The following is an 18,440-nucleotide window of genomic DNA, read 5'->3' as shown; positions in this document are numbered from 1 at the left end:
ACCCCACGTCCACTGGCTCTAAGTCCAGTACGACACCAGGACTTGCTCAGGAACTGCAGTCCTTGTGGCCTAGACTTTCGAATTTATCTGGAACCCCAGGGTACTTTAGCGTGCAGTGCTGGGTCTAGCTAGAACTTAGGTTCCGAATGCTGGGACGGGCAATACCCCTCTGGCTAGGGCTGGGCCAAAGGCTCTCTTTGTGGGTGCTCGCTGAATTCTGCCCATGTTGCCTTCTGCTGTGACAGGGCAGCAATGAGTTCCAATGCAAAGTCCCACAATCACTGTGCTTTCCCTCCCCCAAGCAAACAGATTCTCTCTTTCCACGTCCTACGTGGTGCTGCCAAGACGTGGGAGAGGGTTGGTGTAGGGAATTCAAGATTGTCCTTCTCACCCTCTTCCGTGCCTCTTTGCTTGAAACAATGTTAAAATGAGGTGCTGTGACTGCTGACCTCATTTCCGGTTCTTATGAAGGTGCTTTCTTGTGTGGATAGTCGTTCAATTTGGTGTTCCTGAAGGGAGGACAACCATTGGAGAGTCCTATTCAACCATCCTGCTCAAATTTATATTTTCTATTCCCTCAACTGGTTACCTCTCCTGGCTTTGCTATCCTCAGGAATAATACCACCAGCATTCTTCCTATTGTTCAAAGTGAAACCTTACATTTTCCCTTCTTTACTCCATGTCCAAACAGATCCTGAGTTCCTTCACTACAAGGGCTTCATAAACTTTTTCTATTCTATTGCCATTATTTTAGTTCATGCCCTAATTATCTTTTAGGTGTACTGCAATTTCTCATAATTAGTATCTGTACTTCCAATCTCTTTCCTCATGAAAGCTCCCTTACACACTGGTACATGAGAAGTTTTACTAAAGCCTACATTTTTATCAAGTAGCTCCCTAGTCAAAAACCTGCAGCAATTCACTATAAAATCATAGAAAAAAGACTAATTAATATGGCATTAAAATCTTCTATTATGTGATCTCCATCTATGTTTTCAGCTTTATCTCTTAATACTTCTTTCTATAGTCATCATTCTCCAATTAATCCATTGTACTGTCCATTATCTAAGAATAGTCTATGATTTCTAATAGCTGAAATGGCTTTCTTCATTTTTTCCTGCTATAATCTTGTTCATTTCCCAAATCTAGGCTTAAAAGTCTTTGTCTTAATCTCAGTATCTCTCCCCTTCTCCCCTGCCATTTATTTTTTCATTTTTCTTGTCCTTTGTTCTCCCATGGAACATTCTTGCTCCTTGTTCCTTTTCCATTTATTGCATTAAGACTTACATCACAGTTTGGGTTTCATACATTTCTTTCCCTCTACTTAAGGGTCAAGGACAGTGCTGCAAAGATATAACAAAGGTTGCAGTAGATACCAGGTATTCTGTAAATGTACTTTGGTATGATTATATTACACTACCAAGTATAGAAGGGTTTAGTCTAGGAGCATTACTTTAGCACTCTGGAGGTGAGAAGGATCACATACAAATTGCTACGTGTCTAGTATTTGTTTGGATTTTTTCATGGAAACGAAGAGGACGTTTGTTTCCCAGAATAGTACTGTACTCTTTAGTGTAGATAACCCATCACATTGATTTATTTGTAGGCATAAAGAGACAGACAACACAGCACATTCCGTAGGTTAACTGGGGCACATTTGTGCTATCTGTCACAACTACAGCCTCCTCTCCTAGATGCTCTGATGTTATGTGGAGCTGGGTGGGAAGAAAGTAGGGAACCATCTCTCTCTGCCCTCAATGTCATGAGCAGCACACGGTGGTGACAGATGCTGCAGGCTACTTACACCAAAAAGCACTGGCTCTTTTCTTCTTACTGTCAGAGTAAAATTCTGTCTGGGTGTCCTCTTTACCAAGGGATGTCTTCCTGAGGCTCGGGGGGTAATTCCTGATTAAGCCACTCATGGTAATAATCATTTTTCTTCCTAGAAAATTTTTCTGGGAGATGTAAGACCCAATTTTGGTCAATAAAATATGAAAGAAATTTTGCTAAAGAAGTAGCTTCACTGTTGAAGAGATACACAAAAAAATCTGTCTGCATTTTGTTGTGTCTGAAGGTGGGTGACACTTGGAGTCATGGCTCTTATCTAATGATTATTAACAGGGGCCACCATTTGGACATTGCTGGCACCCTGAGAATTGAAAGCAAAAAGAATGAACTGGGGAACCTGATACTGTCACAGTGCTGGGGAAACTAGACTTTAGGATTTTTGTTAAGTGACAAATACATTTTCCTTATTATTTGAGCCAGCTGAGTGGGAGGGTTTCTTTATTGTAGCTGGAGACACCCTGACACACAGGACTTCATGTGGGCATCAGGCACCTTGCTCAGGTGGCAGATGCTAATCACTGTTAGGGCTTCAGGGGACAAGCACATTATTTCTACTGCCTGCTGGAAAAATTGGGCTGATCTGTTGCTAGGTCCTGAATCTGTCATTTTTTTTTTCATGGATCTAGTAACATGTCTTTAAAATATACTGTATATTTCCTTTGTAATAATATCAAACTTACAATGACTAATGTTTATCTCCTGTACTAGTTTAAAAGCTCTCTGAGGGCAGTGACTGTATCTGCTAGGAGATTCCTGTATTTACAGTAATTAGCTCTGAGTCGTCACAGAGGTGTTCGGTAAACAGGTACTCAGTAAGTATCTGTAAAATGCATGAAAGAAAGAGTAAATGAATACACAGAGAACATCAAAAACATTCTTCCTGGTTATTTCTATTGCTCACATTGCCCCTGCCTTGTCTTCTTACCAATTCAGGCCTACAAAGGTATGCCATGTCTTGAATTTTAGGGGAAGAAACAGAAAAAGGAAGGAAGCTATCATTACAACTATTGTTGCTCTCTCCCACTGAGTGGAGGAAAGGAAACAAGTCTCAGAGGTAACTTACAAAATATTTTCATAGAGTAAAACTACAGCCGTATCCCATATTGCTTACTGGATCTAAACAGCATTTAAGAAATGTTATTTCAGAAATGTTCAGTTACACTTTTTAAAGCCTGGTCCCCTAAGTCCAGAGCCTCTGCTATTGTCTCAGGAGACTTCATTTACTGTCTTCTGTGTTGGTGGATGTGGGGACCTGGACAGCAGGGCTCCGTATTGAAACCTTCAAGACAGCAAGATCCACAGCTCTTTCCTTTGATGTGAACCACATCTGCACTAACCTCTGTTTAAAGCCAAAATGAAGCTTAGGAATAATTCAGTATAACTGAGCTGAGCAAAGATTTATCCATCAACTGTTTCAAGTTCCTCATTTTTCAGATGAGGAAAATCAATGTTTCTGTTATCAAGATCAACCTTAGTCTTTTTTTTTGTCCTATAATATAATAAAGAAGTGAATGTGGACAGTTATATTCACTTGTAACAAAAAGGATATTTCCCTGGCAATGCTGTTCCAACTCGGTAGTCAGTGTAGCTCTTGCTTGGATGGAAGTTGAAAATGAAAAGAAGACCTGCTCTTTCAAAAGCAATGATCTTATTGCCTTCATGTTTTTCACTCACATAGGCCTGCAAGAATTAATACACGTGTTACATTTAAATAATATCTAGATGCTGCCACAAGTACCTTATTTTTCGTCTTTCTCAATAGTCTGGTTATTAAACCCCAAATAAGTGTTTCAGAACACTATATTTTTTTGAACATGTTACAATTTTGCTATACTTAACTGTGAACCAAGAACAGTCTCAAAAATTGCTTAGTGTTGTATACAAAGCTCACCAGCCACTTGCCGACCTCATAGCTCAAATAGAGAACTAGTATTGTGGCTCAGGTTTTAAGTAAAACCATGGTACCCATACATACTACAAAGTGTTTGTATATATTAGATCTAATAAGTGAATTTTCTTTAAGACTTCTAGTCTCCAGCTTAATGCGGTTAGGTATATAAAATTACTTTTCAAAATGTAATGTAACATTGTTATTTTAATGTAGTTTCTGAAATTATAGCTCTCTTAACCATTTTCCATTTTTACCCAACTTTGTCAGATTCAATGGCAACCTAAAGTCAATTACAATACTTTTTTTCTTAATAAAAAGATAAGGTCTGAAAAGAAATTATATCTGTAAACTCTCTTCTTTTATTCATCATCATGTATTTTCAGTTGGCTGTGAAAAGCCTTTGCTTTTCCAACTCCATCCTCACTCAGCCCGAGCTCTGAGAGGACTTATTGCTGTGCATGTCATCAGCAGCAGCACTCTTGGTAATTTAGAATGTGAACTAAAGCTCTAGAGTAAATGGGGTGCCTTCTGGTATTCAACACTGTTCCTATTGAAAAGGAGCATCATTTTGCTCTCTCTTCTGGAAACAGCATTTCTAATAAACGTGATTAGGGCATTCATGTCATGGAGCAAATCTTACTGAATATATAAATACCTTTGCTCAGCCATTAAAAAAAAAAAAAAGAATCATAGACACCAAAGTAAAAACACATCAACAGTAATTTCAAACAGCCCCAGTATAAAGTAAATGGATTATAACAAAGACATATTACATGTTAATTTTTGCCAAGAAAAAAGAAGCCTGTATAAAATTTTCACTTGTTAATTACATTTTCTAAAATTTGTTGAAAACTGAGACGTTAATTCCAGAGGACAGACAGTCTCATGAAAAACACAAAACAGCATGCGGGTATAATGGCATCTATTGAAATTACAAGTTAGAGACCAGTAAAGAAGAGAAAAAAAAAGAAATAAAGAAATCTACATGTTGTCAAAGTAGTTTCTTTATGACAGCATAATTATTTACATAAAAAAGTGGTCAAAACAATTAAGATGTTTCCACAGCAATTTCCAAAATGGGTTCCCTGCAGAACTTCTATTGTTTATTTTCACCAATAAAAATACAAATTACTAAATTTAAACAGTAACAACAAACAAACCAGGAAACTAAGCCGGCCATTATGTTTAAGATTTTCATTATCAATTGGAGAGACTTCAGTGGCATGTTTTGACAACCTGAAGTATGTTACAGGACACTACACACTGAATAATAAAATGCTGTTTAAAAGACCTGCATATGGATTGAAACCGGTTGCCATTCTAAGTATGTTCATCACTGGTGACTAAAACACAGCATTCAGAGTAAAGAGCTTACCTGTGGAGCTGAAAGCCAACCACATCTTTCTTCCAATCTATTCATATCCCTGTCAAAATTATTTAGGAACTTGTAGCGAAGAAGGTCATCATCAGTTAAATGAAACTGCCGTCTGGCATAATGGTAACTCTCATTATTTCCTTTTCTTGGGAAGTCTAACCATTCAGGATGCCCAAATTCATTACCTGCATTAAAACACAAATGTAAATGTCACCTTGTAATATTAGAATTTCTTACTAGTAATAAATCAATAATTATACGTTTTTAATGTTTTTAAAATTCAGTTTAGGCTATCATTTACTAGTCCTGTGTCCTGCGAATGATGTACAGGTGTAGCTCAAAAATAGCATGGTCTAGCACAGAAAGAACCACATTTGGACTCAGAAGCCCGGGGTCCAGCTTCAGTTTGGCTGCTCATTACTTGTGGCACATCCAGTTTCCTCAAGCACAAACTGAAGACAATTATTGATGCCATACTTATTTCATTTCTGAAACAATCTCTGAGATCTCAGAGTAATTTCTGAAATCTTGATTTCTATAATCTCTGAAATCTGTACAATGCTTGACAATTTCCAAAGGCTTTGTATGTAGGTTATTTTTTGATCCTCAAAGGAACTCTCTATTATATTCATTTCACAGACGAGAAATCCAAAGCTCTGGCCGGTTAAAAGACTCGCCCAGCTTCACACTGTGGGAAAGCAACCATTAAAATTGAGTTCCTCCCAATAAAATCCAGTTTTTCCTACCACATCACATTAGGCAAATACCCTATAAACTTCAGCTGCTAAGGAAACTCAAGCCATTACTTTTATTATTAACTTTCCATATTTCTTTTTCAGATCTATTTGTTACTACTAGATATGTACCTTTCATTTCAAGTGTGCCCGAATGCTTATGCTTATTCTTCTGTGTGTACAGCTGAGAGCCCTGGCTGGGGATCTATATAATATTATCTCTCACTATAATGATCAGAACCAGGAACCCAATAAACTTAAAAAATAAAATAAAACAGTAACTATACGTAGTTTCAATTCTGAGAAGCAATTTTAGATATTAGTCATCTAACCAATTGGTTCTTATTGTTGCCCTCAAGTTCCATCTCTACTTTAAGCCTTCTTTTCTTTCCCTAAAAATTAAATGCTACTTTCCAAAATTTTCTTTCATGTGCTACAATTAATTATTGCTGTGATTTTCTAATTAGTCCTACAAATTTCTAATTAATGCTGCAAATTTCTAATTAATGCTATAAATTTCTCCAATGAGTTAGAAAGTATCATAGCCAATACAAATGTGTCCTACTTCAAATAAACTGCATAGTAATATTATAATAAATAAAAACTAATAAGCTAGGATGTAATTCAAAATAATTTACTGCAGAGGTGCTTTAAATAGTGAAGTTTGCTAAGAAATTCTGCAACTTACATTTAACTTTTCAGGACCACATTCATCCAAACAAAAATATCATCCAAATAAGTAAGTGTATAGCAGTTTCTTAAAAATTAAAGGGTCTACAAACATTTTGCTTAATTCAAATTTCAGTCTAAATGATGTTTCTTATGATGTTGTCCACAGCATGTCATAGCAGAGAGCCGACTTTATGAGGCTATATTTACTTTCGGATGCTTTAAATTGACACGAGGAATGTCCCTCTGCTGTATTTAAAGGTCCTGCCTAGGTCTAAAGTCTGATTCACATCAGCCCAAGGTATACCCATGGCATAGCTTACTCCTTCAACCATGAAACTAGCAAAATAATGTACCTCCGGAATTGCAACTGGAGCAATCTTTACTGATAATGAAAGGACTTCCAGTCTGGGAACAAGTATATGTCCACATACCAATCCAATGACTAGTGGGATTTTAACTAGTCGGTGATTTACGAGAGACTAGAAATGCCATGAGGTAGAGATAGTATGTTAGCCTACAAACTGGATCCAGGCTTCCTATAGGCAAAATACTTTTTTGGGGGGACAGCCATGGATCTCTGGGTTGATCCCAGTATTAATAAGCAATTCCTTTAGCCCTCTTCCATGGAGACTGTTACATCATTGTCATCATGATGACAGTAGAAGCAGCAGCACAATGAGCAATTCCTTTAGCCCTCTTTCATGGAGACTGTTACACCATTGTCTTCAGGATTATAGTAGAAGCAGCAGCACATGCTTAATTTCTGTTTAATACGTGCCAGGCACCATTGTAAGCATTGCACATGAATTAACCCTATCTTCGACAATTGTCTAAGGTAGGTAATATTATTATTTCAATTTTACAAATAAGGAAATGGAGGCACAAAGATGTTACACAGTAATTAAGAAGTTGGGCCTTGTGAACCAGACAGTCTGGTTTCAGCCCCTGACTCTTAATTACTACTATCGCATGTTGTGCCCAAGTAAATTCTATGGAAATCCAGGGCCAAGAATGACCAACTTCTCATACCTGGACAGAGATTCCAAATTAGTGGAATGACATGCACAAATGTATCAGAGTGAGAAAGTGAGATGTAGTGAAAAGTTTAGTTTAGCCACAAAATAAGACTTGCGGTAAGGAGATAAAGCAGGACCATTAGGATGAACTGTATACATTTTGTACCTCATATTGCAGGCATTAGGGAATCAAAGGCTATTTTAAAGTAGGGACATGAGAATTTCAAATGTGTTTATTATTAAAATATTTCTGGTACCATGTGGAAAAAAGACTGGATACCAGGGAAAGCTGAATGGTAGGAAAACCAGTATGGAATCCAGTGTAAAACAGATGATGAAATTCTGTGGAAATAGAGAAAAGAATGATCGATTCAAATGGCATTTCTGAGATGGAAATAACAAGATTTGATGACTGACTGACTGAATAGAGACAGTGAGGAAAAGGGAAGTCGGAATGCAACTTTGAAGTTTTGAGTTCAGGAGGCTGAGTAGTGACAGCGTTAACTACACTAGAGGAAAACGGTGACAGAAAGTTTGGGGTAAGAAGATAATGAGTTCAATTTTAGGCCTGCTAAATTTAAGACGTGAAGGATACATCAGCATCTGTAGATTTAGAAGAATGATAAAAATAAGGTACTGAAACTTGAGAGGGAATTGTAGGTGGGGAGAGAGAGTAATTTATAAAGCCTCAATAAGCAAAGATAATGAGAGCCACCAGAGAAAAAAGGCCATGGCCAGCACACCAAGGAACTGAAGGCAGAGAGAAGCCATGTTAGGGAAGACTGAGAGCAATGGTTAGCAGGGTAAAGGGGACATTAGAAGAAAACATAAAAGGCTAAGAAGAATCCCAAGGAGGGTGGTCAGTAGCATTAAATGCTACCAAAAACTAAAATCATAAATAAGAACTTGCTACACGATCTCCCCTCTGATGCAGAAATAAGCTGGTGTAAAGCTATGCTTTTCAATCTATATTACATTCCAGAATCACCAAGGAAGGCTGTTAAAAATGTTCCCCCCCTACCCCCAACGATATGGATACATTACTTCTGGAGTGATTATTAGGCTGGAATCTATATTTCATCAACTTTTCCGTAATATTCTGGAAGTAGTCAGTTACACAACATGATGCCCATAGATGCAGATTCCCACGTCAGCAAGACTTGGGTTTAAATCACAGCTATGCCACTTACGAGTGATGTGAATATAGGCAATTTAATCTCTCCAGCGCTCAGTTTCCTGCTCAGTTTCCTCATCTATAAAATCATCATTCTGAGGAGAGAACCAGCTGCCCATACAGGTAGCAAGGATGAATCCAAAGAGTAGCTAGCTATTTGGCTCTTCTTCATACATGTTTTCATGGAATGGCCTTATTCCTTTCTTTAAAGTGCTGAAGTTCTGCACAGATGCGTTTATTCATATTTTAATAATACAAACACATATCCCAAAGTCAACTATGAATGTGCTTTGAATCACCTACAGTTTTAGATCTTAAATGACAGAATTGAAAATAAAAATAACGTTGTTACAAGATACCCAGACTGATAGGGTAAATCAGATAACTATGTTAGGAATCCTATATCCACCCTCATGGAAGCTAGAACACTCCTGGCACCTGCTGACCTCCCTAACTCCCGTTTCTTCCTAGCCTGCTTGAAAATGTGACCTGAGGTCACACTGTTGCTGCTTGCTATCTTTACCAACTGCCTTGGGTAGATTAATGAGGTGAAAACAATAAATTCATTTTCACTGTACAGTTTCGCTTGCTCTTAGTATCTTGCCTTGGTAGTGGAGTTTTCAATAGTAAAGAAATGAATGGTGAGTTTGACTAAAACTATCAGAGGATGGTATTAACTCATCCCACAATCTGATTAAAAGCTAAGTAACTGCTCCCCAGGAAAACACACACACAGACACACACACACCCACACACACACACACACCATGATACAGCCTCAGAGGGTCCATGGACTCCATAAAAATGTGAAATTACATTATTATTTATTTCTAACATTCCAGTGTGAAAAACGCACATGCTTATAATCTACAGCATAAATAATGGTGATGGGCTGTAAGTTGCCCCCTTCCCCCCACCCAAATTCATATGTTGAAATACTGACTCCTAATGTGATGGCATTTAGGTGACGGCGCTTTGGGAGGTGATTAGGTCAGGAGGGTTGAGGCCTCATGAACAGGACCAATGTTGTTATAAAAGAGGCCCCAGAGAGCTCCCTTGTTTCTTCTGCTATGGAGGATACAGTGAGAAGACAGCCATCTGTGAACCAGGAAGCAGGGCATCACCAGACATCAAATCTGCCAGTGCCGCGATCTAGGACTTCCCAGCCTCCAGACTATGAGAAATAGCTTTTGTTGTTTAAGCCACCCAGTCTATGGTGGTTTGTTACAGTAGGACGAACAGACTAAGATAATAAGGACTAAGGACTGAAGAGTAGCAAAATTACAATTAACTAGGTAAGGCATGTAAATTATTTAGAAGCATATAAGATACACGGTATGTGCTCAATAAATATTGACTTCCATTATAATGTTTTATTTTTCTTTTATTTATTAATTTATTAAGTAATCAACACAGAAATATTATTAAAAATAACAATTACACGCAGAGATGTTACAAAATAATCTGTTTTACTCTTGATAAACATTGTATTTATTTTTGTCTATATCCACATCTGTATATTTATATCTGTATCTATAGTGATACCTATACATATATTCGTACCTATCTACCATCTACTGACAACTTGTTTTTGAACAAAGATAGACTCATATTATATATTATTTTGAAATTTAAAATGAGCATCTCACATATCAATAAGTATGCATCTCCATGATAGTATTCCATTGTGGACCTTGTAATGTAATTTTATTTAACTAATCACCTTAAGTTAGTAATTTTGACTTTTGTAATATTTCCGTGTTATAAAAAATCACCAGTCTTTTAAATGTATCTTTGTACACCTGTCTGATATTTCCCTAACAGAAACTGAATAAATATAATATCTGCTCAAAGGCAAACAGCAGATATTCTAGGATCAAACATTTCCCAAGTGTTGAACACTACTCATGATTCGAAGATACAGGCACAAATTAGCAGATTGCTCCTGAAAATAACTTTCAACACAGAAATTATATTCCTTAATGTATATGCTTAGGATTCTACTTTAAAAGTATTTTTCATCATTTGTATTTAATGTTTCATTTTAGTGCCCTCTAAGATATATCAATTTAGAATATTCATGTATCATTTCAATACCACATAATGGTATTGAAAAATTAGTAAGCATTAAGAAAAAAATTCATCTGGGGACTACTAGAGGCAGGAGAGTGAAAGCAGGGAGGGCTGAAAAACTACTTATTGGGTACTATGTTCACTACCTGGGTGATGGACATTCATATCCCAAACCTCAGTGTCATGCAATATATCCACATAACAAACCTGCACATGTACCACCTGCATCTAAAATAAAAGTTGAAATTATTTTTAAAAAGTAACATTTTTTTTTTTTTTTGAGATGGAATCTAACTCTGTCACCCAGGCTGGACTGCAGTGGCCGGATCTCGGCTCACTGCAAGCTCCGCCTCCTGGGTTCCCGCCATTCTCCTGCCTCAGCCTCCTGAGTAGCTGGGACTACAGGCGCCTACCACCATGCCCGGCTAATTTTTTTTTTTTTGTATTTTTAGTAGAGATGGGGTTTCACTGTGTTGGCCAGGATGGTCTTGATCTCCTGACCTCGTGATCCGCCCACCTCGGCCTCCCAAAGTGCTGGGATTACAGGCCTGAGCCACAGCGCCCAGCCAAAAGTAACTAATTTTTAAATGGAGAAATTTAATTACATGAGGTTAATTTAAGTACTTGGAAAAATCTGAGAACAAGAAAAAAAGCACACAAAATATTTGGTAATGTAACTCAATTTAAGACATTGTTTATATTTTAACTTTTACTTCATTTATCTTTTTCAAGCATAAATTCACTACTTTAAAGAGCATCTCAAGAAGCATATACATATAATATGTAATATGAAATTAAATTTCTAAGTTAGAAAATAGAGCTTTAATTTAAAAAATTCAAAATAGGGTTGATTCTATTTTATTAGAAAATCATTTATTAATTTCTATTAGACATTTAGGTTTTCTGAAAATGTTCCTTCAGAGAGGCCTCTTTTTAAACTGAAAAATATAGAAAGTTGCATATAACAAAGAGAGACAGAAAAATTGTAACAGTGATTGTAGACAAAACATTCTACAGGGTGGCTCTGAATGTTTTCTCTGTTGTAAACGAGCTGACAAGGGGCGAATTAAGTTTAATGCAGACAAACGCAACATTAAATTTCATATTTGGTTCAAAACCATAAACACAAGCATAAAATAAATGGAAGCAAATCACAGAAAGACTTTCAAAGTGACCTTGGGATAATAGTGAACCATTCTTAAGTCTGGAGAGAGAAAACTGGAAAATGCCTGTTAGTGTCCTACACTAGCTCACAGCTCACAAACCTAATGAAGAAAAATACTATCATTAAAACAAGTTAAGAATGTTCTTCTCAGCTGTGGTCTACAAATTACTTAGGATACATGGCAGTAATTGAGACAGTACAGTGAAATATGGTGACCCAAATGAGCCCATAAGTAAGGGCTGCTGTGTATAAAAATGGATCAGAAATCTAAATTTATTCAGTTGATGGCCAATAATATAATTGATTTATTTTAGTATAGATAACTTGACAGAATGCAAACATATGATCTGAATCAGCATTGGAGTTTAAGCTATATATTCCTAAACTATATATGAATATGATAGGTATACATATGTATATACTATTTTTATATGTTCAATGAATGCAACAGGTGTTCACAACTTGGGTTTCATGCATTTCTACTGATTTTCTAATACTTTCTGCAAAATGTTGTATGTATGTTCACATGCATTTTTCAGAGGAGAGAAATGTGTTCTTTGGATTCTCCAGGCATCCAAAGATTAAATGCATTTGTGAAAGAACCATTCACTATATCAGAATGTCAGCAACTAGAAGAATGGGTCACAAGTAAGGGCTTTTAAGCAAAATAAAAAAGAAAAGTAGAAAGCTAAATTAAAGGAAGCATTTTTAAAACCTTTGGCTGGTTTATTCAACAGATAAGAGGCTTAGAAAAGTCACATTTAAACTAACTGAAGCGCACAGATGCAATGACTGTGACACTTAAGAACAATAGTTCTGAGTCCAAAATACGCATTGCAAGTAATCTGGCACTAACCATCAAAGCATGATCGTTCTGCTCATTAAATTATGATTATGATCAGTAGTGTAATACATAGAATGTTCCTCAATTCAAAATGAAGGGAGGATAATAATTTTTTGAGCCATCACTTGGGGCCTTTTCAAAGAGAATTCAGAATTCATGACATGATTCATTGCATTCAACATAGTAACAGAACTGGGTGCTTCTAGAAATGAGAAGTCTGAAAACTTCGGTTAAACCTTAGAACAACATCAGGGAAGCAGGGGACTAATATTGCTATAGTTAATGGTTCTAAAAAAGTCTACCAAGTTCCTTCTCTCTAGTTCCATTTCTTCTTTACACAGCCCCATTCATATCTGGTTAACTGTGAAAAACCTCTAAGTGCAAAATTCCTATTGGGACTCCTTCTCCTGTAATTAATTTTTTTGCTGTTTGATGTAAAGGTCCAAACTATAAATTGACAAGAAGCCAGCTGGTGCAGTGATGAAATTCAAGGCAATATAACTAATGAAAAAGCCCCAGCTCTGTTGGCTGAACATTTTGATTAGCAGGTTTGTGTATTTTGTTTCTCTAAATTGTAATGCATACTAATTTTACCTAGGAATTAAAGTCTATCAAAGCCTCCATGCTGTGGATGTTACATAATTTGTTATTGTTCCAAAGTTTACATGTATATAAAAATAATGTACAGTCCTAATGAGAATATAAAAACGTTAGCTCCTACTCCTCTTTACTGTACTAAAGACTAACTTTTAAAAGAAAGTATCTATATTAAAATGACATTCTTTGGCTTTTCTCTGGTATTGCAGTGAGTACTTAACTCACCAAAGTGTGAGGCACAGCACAACACAATTTTTTAAACCAGGGACTGTGATTTTTCTTTTTTTTAAAAAAAATAAACCTGCAGTCACCGCCCCTGCTCCCTTTGATACTAATCAGTATAGTTGTGGGAAGGGGCCACATCTAATGTTTCTCTTTCATTCTCCACAGCAAGCTCCACTGTACTGTACCTGCAACAGAGTCTCCTTAAATATTTGTTAAGGTTTGATATTTTCCTCTATAATTGTTAAATGTCCAACATAATTTCTCTAGCGGCACAGAAGCAAAATATAGTGATCAGATCCAGAAGATGAGAGAAAGGATGACATGCTAGATGAGGCCAACAAAAGAGAACTCACTGCTCAAGAGAACAGGATTTATCACTACAGTGTATCACAGCCTCCCTTTTGCCTCCAGACTGTGAATGGTATGTAATTCTTTGTTAATATCAAGCGTGTGTGTGTGTGTGTGTGTGTGTGTGTGTGTGTGGGTGTGGGTGTGTGTGTGTATGTGTGTACATGCCAGTTGTACAGCAACAGTCCATTCTTATCCATGGTTTTGCTTTCCATGGTTTCAGTTACCCATGGTCAACTGTGGCCTGAAAATATTGAATGGAAAATGCCAGATACAATTCATAGGTTTTAATGCATGCCCTTCTGTGTAGCATGATGAAATCTTGTGATGTCCTCCTGCATCCCACTCCAGATGTGAATCATCACTTTACCCAGCATGTCTGCACTATCCACTACCTGCTCGTTAGTCACTTAATAGCCATCTCAGTTATCAAACAGACTGCCATGGTATTGCTGTGCTTGTGTTCAAGTCACCTTTATGCCATTTTGAATGGCCCCAAAGCACAAGGTGGTGATGCTGGCATACTGTTGTAATAGTTCTATGTTATTATTTATTATTGTTGTTAATCTCTTACTCCGCATAATTTATAAATTAAACTTTATTATAGTTATATATGTAAAGGAAAAAAACAGTGTATATAGGGTTCTACAACATGAAGTTTCAGGCATCCACTGAAGAACATACCCCAGTGGAAAAGGAGAAACCACTGTACACGTGCACACACACACACACACACACAAACTCACACACACTCTCACTTTAAATACACACACCTATACATACTTATAGGCAACAGTACTGATGGGAATATTAAAAACAAAATCAAACACCTAACTCCCATTCCTCTTAACTGTACCAGGTTTGTCAGGGGTGTCTGAACCAGAGCAACCCCATCTTGAAGAGGGGCTGGGTAAAATAAGGATGAAACCTACTGGGCTGCATTCCCAGATGGTTAGGCTTTCTAAGTCACAGAATGAAATAGGAGGCTGCCACAAGACATAGGCCATAAAGACCTTGCTGATAAAACAGATTGCAGTAAAGAAGCCAGCTAAAACCCACCAAAACCAACATGGTAATGAGAGTGACCTCTGCTCTTTCTCACTGCTACACTCCCAGCAGTGCCATGACAGTTCACAAATGCCATGGCAACATCAGGAAGTTTCCTTCTATGGTCTAAAAGTGGGGGGCATGAATAATCCACCCCTTGTTCAGCATATAATCAAGAAAATAACCATAAAAATGCACAACCAGCAGCCCTTGGGGCTGCTCTGCCTATGGAGTAGCCATTCTTTCATTCCTCTACTTTCTCAGTAAACTTGCTTTCACTTTACTCTATGGACTCTCCCTGAACTCCTTCTTGCCTGAGATCCAAAAACCCTCTCTTGGGGTCTGCATCAGGACCCCTTTCCAGTAACATCTTTCTGGCCATCATAGCAGGCACAATACTAAGGAGACTCCTGACCCAAAGACTAACTTTGGGTAAGTGGTGGGGTCCAGTAACATCTTTCTGGTGGTCCATGGAAAAGATCAAACTAAAGAGATTCCCAAGCCAAAGGAAAATCACCTGCGTGTACCAACTGGCCAACTTTGGGTAAGTGGGGTGCACATACCTGAGTGAAGAGTGGGGTTGGATTAGAGGCCCAATTTAAGGGAGTCAGAGTCTCTCCTAAGACAGGTTTAAAGGCTCCTCTCAATAAAATGTAAGGGCGCTTGACTGAACTTGGGTTCGAGGCCCAACTTAGGAAGGTTAGAGTCCTTTATAAGATTTAGGGGGTTAGTGGACCCTCTTGGTAAAGTCCTTCTCGGAAAAGAACGGGTTCAGCACTAGGGGATGTTAACTGCTATGCTCTTTGGAGTAATCTGCCTTGCAGTCTTCGCTGACAGTAGTGGGTGACAGAATTACACAAGTACAGGACCATGGGACATGAGGAGTTTTATCCTCCCTCAAAGGAAAACTTGATAATTTTCCTCTTTGTTGCAGCTTGGCCGCCAGGGCTTTGGTGCAGTCAGCCGGGCCACTGGGGCCACTCAGGTTAAGGAACCCAGAAGCCTGGCATGCCGGCAAAACGATAAGAATTTCTTACTGCTCGAACGTCACTATTTATCTCCTCCGTAAAGTTGTGATTAATGGAAAAAAGGATATGCGAGGCCAATCTTAAGCTGTAGTGAATCTGGTGTGCTTTTTGTGTCTTTGTGTTGTTTAGTCATAAAGAGGGGCATCTTAGGATACAATGCTGGCCTAGTACCCCATAAGCCTGCTGCTGAAGATGGCCCAGAAAACTGGTCAGTTACAAACTTCGCTGCAGTTCCCTGAAACAAAACTGGATGAATTTCTCCTCTTCTCTTCTTCTATATCCTTGGGACCTTGACCTTTTAACCACATGGCAGTACTTTCTCTTGGTCTCCACTATCACAATGGCTGCCCAGGTTCAGGGTTCAATTCCTGGCTTAGGAAATGAGTTCTTGCTGGTTTGATATCGGTGTGACATTTGCCATTTTTTAATTCTCTTCCCCTCCAGGAACCATCTTTGGAGTAATCTGCCTTGCAACCGAAATTTGGCTCAAAACAGGTTTTTCTTAGAGCACTAAATAACGCTTTAACAAAAAGTTGTAAAGATTATAAAAATTGTAAGGGTTAAAAAAGGTTTATGAGTATCTTACCTTATGGTCAAACATTAAAATTGAGTAGATATGTCAATGAGATTTATTAAGAATTCGTTTTAACATTAACAGTACACTAATATAAAGGTGAAATTTGGCTTATTGGTATAAAAATCATACAGGAAGCACTGTCAAATGTGAAATAGTGTTTGGCTTTCTTTGGACTGTGTTTGTGTAAATATGTTGTTGGTATGTGTTCCAAAATTATGTAACACTCCTCTAATTCTAATAGGACTTACTGTGTATTGCTATAATTGTTATACAAAATCATCATATGCCACAAAGGTAACCAAATTTCTTTGTCAATCGTGTTTTTAACTGTGGCTGCCCTAAAACATTTTGTCATTCACAGAAAATTGTTGTGCTGTTTTGACTCTCTTCAACAGATGGTTTCACAATCAGCTACAGGACTTTGATAGTTGCTCTTAAATGCAGGTTTCTGATTACTTTGTATAACTTTAGAAGAGAGAAAAAACATTAAGGACTCTCATGGAGAGCTGAAATGTTTATGACTATCAAGCACAACAGGAGTTAACTGCATGGACTAAACTAATGTAAGATTAAAAAAACTTTTTTGACATTTTGCTTAAAACATTGCTGATCCTTTGCTTTGTTTTTCAGAGTCAAGGTAACTTCTTTTAAGCTACTTGCAGCTTTTAAAAATTAAGTAAAGTATACTCCTGTGAACAAAATTTGGAGCATATTTGTTTCTCTCTACCTAATTTCTCCAGAATTTGGAAACTATTTGTGAGTATTCTTTTTTTGTTGTTTTTTTGAGATGGAGTCTCGCTCTGTCACCCAGGCCAGACTGCAGTGGCGTGATCTCGCTCACTGCAACCTCTGCCTACCTGGTTCAAGCGATTCTCCTGCCTTAGCCTCCCGAGTAGCTGGGATTACAGGTGCCCACCACTGTGCCCAGCTAATTTTTATATTTTTAGTAGAGATGGGGTTTCCCCATCTTGGCCAGGTTGGTCTCGAACTCCTGACCTTGTAATCCACCCTCCTCGGCCTCCCAAAGTGCTGGGATTACAGGCATGAGCCACCATGCCCGGCCAGGTATTCTTAATTTATGGCAATACAGTTATTTGCATAAGTGCAAGAAGAATCTGTTTTCTTTAATAACAACTGGAGAAACTGGTTATTTTACCAAGGCATTGACTGGAATAATGTGCTTTCCTTTAAGGAATTGACCTTGACTTTAAAGACAATAAAAGCCTTTTGGGAAAACTGGCCTCATACCTTGTCTACACAGTCTCCATAGAGGGTTCTTGAACAGTGATAAGCAAGAATGTCACTTTCTGATAAGCCCAGGAGCCCCAAGCTATCTTGTGACTTCAAGAGTAGAGGAATTTATCCAATTCATAGATGTTTGAGGTTACAAATCCATGGCTGGGCTCAACTCAAAAAATAAAAGTCTTATGTGAGATTCCTTATGCAACAGAATTCCATCAAAGCCAATTAAAAAGTCTATATCAAAAATAATTATTCTTGCTGTACTTTATACAAATAAACAGGCCCAGTATAATAAAGCAAAACAGTCTTACCATAATTTGTCTCTAGTAAAAATGGGAAACTGGAGAGAGAAATTAAGTTTCAAGAACTATAGTACACCTGTTATTATTAATAGATTCTAGTCTCATCAGTTGTTTTTGAGTTTTTTCCTGCAATTTAGGCTGACCCTGCTTACTCCTGTAAACCAACCAGTGATCTCTGGCTGCTGCTCAAAAGAAATAAAAGGGATGAGTAATGTAAAAATCTGGAGTCAATATTCTAATTCTGGGCACACTGGAACTGGCTAGCAACCCCATAACGGCTTG

General features: G+C 37.7%; 1 protein-coding gene across 4 annotated transcripts in view; it reads right to left on the bottom strand.

Annotated features, from left to right (window-relative positions):
- Positions 1–18,440, bottom strand: part of GBE1 (1,4-alpha-glucan branching enzyme 1) — a 263,149-nt gene that overhangs the window by 38,553 nt on the left and 206,156 nt on the right. For all 4 annotated transcript variants that reach the window (NM_001266287.1, XM_077991016.1, XM_077991015.1 and 1 more), the window contains 2 exon segments: positions 3,398–3,528; positions 5,115–5,299. In NM_001266287.1, the coding sequence (NP_001253216.1) occupies positions 3,398–3,528; positions 5,115–5,299 (316 nt within the window).

Source organism: Macaca mulatta, chromosome 2 (genome assembly GCF_049350105.2).
Source record: "Macaca mulatta isolate MMU2019108-1 chromosome 2, T2T-MMU8v2.0, whole genome shotgun sequence".
In the NCBI taxonomy this organism is placed as follows: domain Eukaryota; kingdom Metazoa; phylum Chordata; class Mammalia; order Primates; family Cercopithecidae; genus Macaca; species Macaca mulatta.
Note: the sequence above shows the minus strand (reverse complement) of the source record. Positions and strands in the feature narration are given on the sequence as shown.